General features: G+C 51.5%; 1 protein-coding gene across 1 annotated transcript; it reads right to left on the bottom strand.

Annotated features, from left to right (window-relative positions):
* Positions 1-219: 219 nt before the first annotated feature.
* On the bottom strand, positions 220-6,145 carry EMH_0052380 (uncharacterized protein; the record flags this gene model as incomplete). Its single annotated transcript, XM_013496869.1, is given in 10 exon segments — positions 220-417; positions 563-1,162; positions 1,290-1,696; positions 1,958-2,276; positions 2,608-3,060; positions 3,445-3,586; positions 3,749-3,919; positions 4,007-4,191; positions 4,484-5,008; positions 5,012-6,145. Coding segments are annotated over 10 exon segments (4,134 nt in total).
* Positions 6,146-7,568: the final 1,423 nt, after the last annotated feature.

Genomic DNA, 7,568 nt, shown 5'->3' with positions numbered 1-7,568 from the left:
TCCTCAATCGGTGGTGGTCGGCTAAAATGTATACCCGCTTCAGATGTCAACGTGGAAAACTCGTGATTCACGGATAGGTTTGTACTCTGTTGCTGTGTCGGCTCCACGTTCGTTAGAGGACGTTTGACGTGGTTCGCTGTGTCGCCAGTTCCATCCTACACAGGGGAACACGAGCATTCCACATCAAACCAAGTCACGTTTTTGAACTGGCAAATGTTTCTAGTTCATACGCCACTGTGGGTGCCTTTGGTTCGCCGCGTAGTCAGAGCATACTACTTTCTGGGGTTTCGGGAAACCTTCTTCAAGTTCTTCATAGGAAAGCGTGGTTCTTCGGAGGCGATGTTCTATTGGAACTAGCAAGCCTCCTCTTGACCGAGGCCATTCCGTTGTTTGCTCGTTCTCTACCACGTAAAGGACCTGCACCGGCCAATAATAGCGCGCGCTGCTTTGCAAGGCTGTGGCACTGGCGTAGGTAGTAAGTAAACTTCGGCATATATGACAAGCACCTAATTCAGCGAGTAACAGTATGCGATTGGAGGCGAGGAGGTCAATTAGTTCTCACCAAGTCGCTCGACACAGTTTGCCCTTCTTCCCAGGAGGCCAATAGAAAGGCTCTTGCTCCACACTGACGCCTTTTCCCCTCCTGCCTCTGTGGCTCCCGTCCTAGACGCTCGTGGAGCAGCCAGGATGGTGAGCCGACTCTCTTGCTGGAGAGCTGACGTGCATGCGTGTAATCTGATCTTTCTCTTGACTCATTTTCGGAGCCTAGTTTTCCACTATTGAATATTTCCGACGCTACAGTTTCTAAGGGTATTCCGGATTTTCGGGGCTGAAATTCGGCGGCCTCAAGACTTCCGTTATTTCTTGATGGCACACCCAGAGGTAAGACAAGAGTAGACAGGACGCGGCGCTTCACAGTTGCCTCATCAGCATCTACAGTCTCTGAAGAAAAGTGACGACGGCCCTGTAGGGCGCGCTTCTCAATACCTGGAAAACCCGTCAGACTGCGTCCTGGGGGACCGCCGGAAGTAGAACGGGCTCCTAAACCTTTCCGATGGCTCTGCGGCGTATCCAAAGCTTCTGTGTGCAGTACAGGGTCTTTCAAACACTCAGCAGCTAGCGCATCCTTGAAGAAGAGGAAGGGAAAGCTAAAGGTTGTTGCCTGAGGCGCAGCAATGCAAGCGACACGTGGTCGAGGGAACCGGCGAAATCGACCAGCATTTTGAAGCCCCATGCAGGAAACGCAAAACGCAGCGCGCACGGATGCAGAATGCCCACTGAATGCTTACTCTTCCTGTTCCAAGTCGCGACGACTCTGACCCTTCCTGGATCGCAACAAGCACTGCTTCAACGCCATCAGAACTTCCTCGCCCGTTTACTAGGGGTCTGGGATCTTTTAACTCGTCATCTAAGCGCAACTGTTGCCTCAGAATCCAGACTTGAGTGTCCCACCAACCCTGGACTACTGTAAATTCCCGAAGACCTGCTGCCGGGTCTGCTTCTCGCCGTGCTTGTGAGCCATTCTTGCCTGCTAGGTCTTCTGTGCCCCTATCTACTTGATGACTTTCGATGGGCGCTTCTCCGAAATTCAGCGGAACTGAAGAACTCTTCACCTCCGCATCAGTCATTGTCGCCTGCGCTGTGCTTGTCACAATTATTTCTGGCTGATTACCTTTGCGGAAACGTGCTGCAAAACCTGTGGATGGCGTGGCACAGAGTCAGGCNTCCAGAAGGTGCTGTGAGTCTACCCTCATCACTAATAAGGTGCCCATATTGTACAGGTGAGCTATCAAATTTGTAAGCGATTTGCCTCTTGATTAAAGTAGCACAGCGAACGGTATCGACTAGATCCTCACACATCCTGTCCACGGCACCTCCAAAACCCACGCACTATCTAGACTGCAGACAGGCAAACTCAGCTAGTGACTGCATAAGACTGAAGGGCAGTAGGGCCTACCTGTAAACATCATGGCTGAAACCACGCTGGCTGGGACCACAGCTGATATACCGACAGTTGCCAGTGAGTCTTTTTCGGGAAAAGGCTTGAGAACCCGGCTACACAGGACGCCAAACCACTGCGAAGCTTCTGCGGCTTGCTGTGGCACCGGGCCTGCACTATCTCGTCCCGTTGTTCCGGGCCCCCCCCATGGAGAGTAGCAAACACTGCCTTTCCGATTTGCTAGCACGGATGCAACGAAGAAGGAGAACTTTGTACGGATGGTACTGGTGTAACGACGTGCCCAGCTGACCGCATTTCGATGTGTCTTACAATTGGCCTGCACAACCGCACCCAGACCACAGCTTCCACCCAGCAGGGGCAGTAAGAGTAGCTTTTGAACAGCCGGCCGTATCCAGTCTGGCTGCAAGGCACTGTCGCGCGCTAGGCTTGATTAGGTTTCCCTTGGCGATGCACGGTTTGTCTGTGTACAATGCATCTAGTGCAAGCAACAGCCAACTTCAGAAGAGAAAAGATACCATTGATTGTGTCAGACAAAGCTTTCAATTTCATAGGCTACAGAATGTATGGCAGTTGGCATGAGAGTGTCTCTCCGCGAGAGTAAAAAGGCAGGGGAGTAAATTGTAGCGTCTCATAGGGTCAGGGCTCACAGCCATGTTCGGATCAGGAAAATATATGCTCAATCCGCCATATCTGCCGGGCTCCCTGCTACCAACCTCCGCAACAATCATTTTTCTGAAGAGCACTCGCGCCGCCACAACCTTGTCCGTTAAGGCTCGTTGCGAGGCACCAAAAGCATTCACCGTCTGCATTTGCTGCGTCAATTCTTCCAGTAGTCGCTGGTGCGTATTTGGTGGGTTGGCCAGCTTCCTGAAGTCGCTAAGAGCCCATCGCGTTTCGTTTCCTTGTCCACGGGTTTGAAGGCTGATCCTCCCCATATCTTGTTCATCATTAGCAAACTGCTGCAAGAGGCTCGCGAGGAAGTCGTTCAAGTCATAGCAGCTGCACAAGCCCAGCATTCGGCATCCTCGAATGCTGAAGGTCTGAGAAAGGGCTCGCCTTACCCGACGAGTGATGTTGCTTCCCCCACAGGAATATAGACCCTGATCCATATAGTAGACAGCAAAAACAGGGGCAAGCAGACTAACCAGAACGAGTCGCATATAAGAAAGCATGCACACACATACATACCCATACTTGGTTGCGGAGTGGGCATCATTTACGGAGGACACCCACTCCGCAACCAAGCTCACGTAAGCTTGTGTCCTTGCTACACCGTAGTTGTGTCTAGCTCTTAATGTGAAGAATAGAAGAGGCTAGAATTCAGCTCTGGTGGTCCCCATTTCCTTTCCGGCACAAGTAAAGGCTTGAGAGGCTTTCCACTTAGTAGAGGGATTTTACTATAATCCATTACACAATTGAAACCCTTCAACACACACCTCTAGCAACTCTTCGAACTTTTTTTTGAATTCATTGAATGCTCGCACTTCGATGAGAGCAAGCGTCAGCGCATTGGACGAAGGCGGGTGAAGGCCATAGCTCGAAACGAACCTTGTGCCGTATTCGAATGCTGTGGCCGTCCGGTAAGGAGGAGGTGGTTTGCGGGTGAGAGAGGTAGGATCCATAGACCTGATCGACGAGTTCAGAAGCACAGTGATAAGTGTAGGCAAAAACGACCCCAGGCTATTCGTCACAGCGTTGTCTAAAATAACACCGATCACAGTACTGCGTCGTCACTACTCAGCTTGTCTGAAGGAGCACCACAGTACAGTTAGATGCGCGCCGCCTTACCTATAGTTCCACCCATGGCCTGGTTCATTTTCTTCGCTGGCTAGAAAGAAATGGGTCAGCGGGGCGAGAGCTTCCAGAACATCGTACGAACCCATGAGACAGGCGTCGAAGCCAAGGAGTGAAAGGCGAAAAGAGCGATCCACCTTCCCTAGTTTACTTCTTGAGATGCCACTGCAAAACATGTTCCAGAAAACGGACAGAAAAAGACAGCTAATATGGCGTCCACAGGCAAAGTCCCCTTACGAAACAGGAACTTACTTCTTTAGTCCAACTGCTATGTCATGAATGCTCATAGGCTGGTTGTTCGGGTTGCTCTCGTCATCACCGAACCCAGCCCAGGCCGATCCGTGGTTCCAAAGAACTACGGCATAGTGCCTCGATGGAAATATATCCAGGAAACGTGTCACAGCTGTCCCCAAAACTTCGGGATCATTCATGTCTACCTATGGAACAAAAAGCAAATCGAATGCGAGGTGCGTTTGGCTTCGTCTCTAGACCCATACTGCAGCGTGTGATGTCGTGTGAAGCATGGGACTGACTGCAACTGCAGGTTGATTCTCAGCTCGGTTCCACAGTTTGTTGTCGCACAGAACACACATGAGCTGAAGGTCCTTCCTGAGCAACATACGGCTACGCGAAGTTCTCTGTCGCGTTTCTGACGACCCTACCACAATGCAAGGCATGAAGCGATAATTTTGTCAAGTGGGTTTTGGCTCATATCAGCTGCTTACCCACCTCTCCGAGACTGCGGAGGAGGAGCCATTCGCGCCTGCCGTCTTGTAGGTGGACCCGCAGCAATTCGAACGCCATTTGATTATTCAACTCCACTTCGCTTGTACCGGGTAGCTGCTTGACGCCTTCCCCTATATTCGAATACTCCAACTCAGGACACGCATGCACTGTTCCCATGTCTGTTGAACTCGTCTGGTTGCTCCGATCTATTAGGACGACGAGGTAGAGGTCTTCAAGGGCCTCTTGGGAAGTCAACCCACTGAGCGCGGAACCGCCAACTGGTAAGGGCGGTGTGCCTCTTCCTCGCAAAGAAGCCCGCGCTTGCCGTTTCACTATTTCACCTCTCCATGGGTGCAACATCTCTTCCAAGTCCAGTAAGGCAGACTCTTCCAAGTTATTGTCAGCGTGAATAAACATGAGCTGAGACCAGGCACGAACTGGCATGTCGCCAACTTTGCGGGGCAGGGATTCACAGAGAGAACGTCGTGGAAGGAAGGATGGGCCCGTTCTAGTCGCTCCGCTCTCGAANGAAGCCGAAACTTTTTGATCCCCTGTGAAGCGCGCAGCCGGCACGGAAGCGGCAACACTGACTATGGATTGGAGAAGAGCAGAAAAGCTATTTGCCTCATCTGTTTTCGAGATGTTCTCCTTGTGTTCTTGCAGAACTGGCGTCCCTTCGATAGCTCCTTGTTGTTCCAAGCCCTTAGCAGACGGTACTTCATCAGAAAGAGTCAGGTCTATGCAACGGCCCGTTCCATCTCGGTAAAGTGGATGGAAGGCTTTGCGTGGACCTTTGCAGGCAAGGCAATTGTCAGCCTTTCCACGGCAGCAGTCGGCACGACAAACAGAACATGTTGAGTGGCAGTGGCTTGCTTTTGTGGAGTTCCAAGTGTCAGCAAATTCTCTCCATGAAGCTTTCAAATTCTCGACTGTGCACGAAAAGCCCGTTGAGAGGCACTCCGAATCTGTGGCTTCACGTTTATTGCTCCCAAATTCCAATGGAATGCAATAACCACTACCGTCTTGATGCGCGGCTACGAGAGCATAATACTGCACGGCCTGAAATTGAGAGTCAAGAATGTCAAGGTGAAGGCCCTCAGTGGGTTCAGTGAGCAACTGAGGCTTTGGTGGTAGGTAGGGGTAAGGCAATTGATTGGGGCATGTGCGGCAGCGGTCGCGGCCGGGCTGTGAGCAACTCTGGCAACTCTTGTGGCACCGAGCATTCCATTGATGCACAACTGCACCTCCTAGTCTGGTCACATTGCCTGCGACCACCCCCTCTGTATCCAAACGGCGAGCCCCCTTTGCGTGAGATAGCCTGAAGTGAAATGTTGACCGTGGGAGTTTGGTGGGCACAAAAAGTTGAGGCATCAAAGTTGATTGGTGCTCTAGGTGTCCCTTAAGTGTCAAGGCTGGTTTTGACATAGTCTCAGCTTGCTTAGCTTCTGAACTTTCTTCAGATCCATATGCGGCTGGAAAAGATTTCCTGGCGACTCCTGTGTGCCGGTACGCTTGCTGTCCACACGGCGCCACCATCGCATCTCCAAGGGTCCAACAGTGGCAGGATGGCATTGCGGCCTTGGGAAGCGTCCTTTCAAAAAAGTCAGCAGATTCTTGGATTTCATCCCAATAAGCAGAATTCATGGAGCTCGCCTCATGGAGCATTTCCGCAGGTTCCACAGTAGCACAATACGACCGAGGGACTATACAGAGGTCAGTCGACTCCGCTATGGGTCCTATGGAGCATGCAGATCCTTGCATAGCTGCGTAACGCAATCCCGTGCACTCGCATAGAGGTAAGCTGTAGCGTTCATCTCTTGGAAGGGGAGGATGTGCCAGGGCTTTGCCTGGTCCGGGCAAATGCCCCCCACTAATCGTTGTCGCTGCTGTGAATGCATGCAGAGCTGAGGAGACAGTTAAACAGGCATACACATTGCGCATTAGATGCAGGTGACTCACCCGACTGAAAACGCTTCTTGGCAATTATTTGTGCCACCTTCTAAGCATATATCCTTGGTCGGATTGACCCTACAGAGCAACGGCGTCTAGAAAATAGCCGGTCTAGCGTGATCGAACATAGATTGCATGACTCACCGTCTGTGGTGATGTTCGGCAATGCAGAACAGAAAAGTCTCGAAAGGAAGTACAGAAGCCCAGAGGCGACAACGGCGAGACCAGGACGAAAACACGTCCCTCCCGGCATCCTCCTACGAATTCCCCTCCACTCGATTGGTGCAAATCTACTACAGTTGGCGCAGCTGCATGGAAGGCAGGCGTATTAGGGAGAGCATGTACGCATCCACTGACATTTCAGATGCTCTGCGAACGCTTTTCAAGTGACCGGTCTGGCCCGGAGACTGCGCAATGCAGAGGAAGCCGACGCCCGTACACTCGAATACGTCTCTAGAGCAAATCAAATGCCACTTTCCTAATATATTAGCTGTTATTCAGGGGGAATGTGGCAACTTCCATCCCGGTCAACTGAAGGCAAAGGGAGGCTCGAATAGCCACAGCTGCATGAGTGAGGGAGACCAGCTTATCCCGAACACAATAATCCCACAGAGAACAGTGGAATATGTGCTGTGGGGTTCAATGGGGGGAGTGTGGGGCGTTTTTGCTCCCGAAGACTGCACTGGAAAGGGACGGGATTTCAGGTGACCCTCATCGCGACCAGCCCACATTGGTGTTATCCTTCGCCTTCCTTCGTTTCCCGAACATATATGATAAAATAAAAATTTGCAGACATTCAGGAGCAATGCTGCTTTTTCTCTCGCCGGCTGAGACGCCGCGCAAGCAACTGGGCAATAGTGTTTTGTCTATCTGCCGTGGCATGGCCGATTGAGAGGCATTGTCGTCAGTGGCCCCTCACTCAGCCCTCACAATGAGAGATTGTGGGTCATTTATATTCTACTCAGTTGGTGATCGGGTGGCAGGTTGCTCGTGAAAAGGCCGGCAAACACTCCGCAAAGAGACATGCCCTCGCCGCAGCCCCAATTGGCTCAAAATGCACACGCTCTTACACCGGACAATTATGCGCAAAAGATGAATGCCACAAAATTGAAAATAGCTGCGCCTTCTGATGCTAAGT

The sequence above is a fragment of the Eimeria mitis genome, genomic scaffold, assembly GCF_000499745.2.
Source record: "Eimeria mitis Houghton genomic scaffold, Emh_scaff2347, whole genome shotgun sequence".
NCBI classification, from domain to species: domain Eukaryota; phylum Apicomplexa; class Conoidasida; order Eucoccidiorida; family Eimeriidae; genus Eimeria; species Eimeria mitis.
Note: the sequence above shows the minus strand (reverse complement) of the source record. Positions and strands in the feature narration are given on the sequence as shown.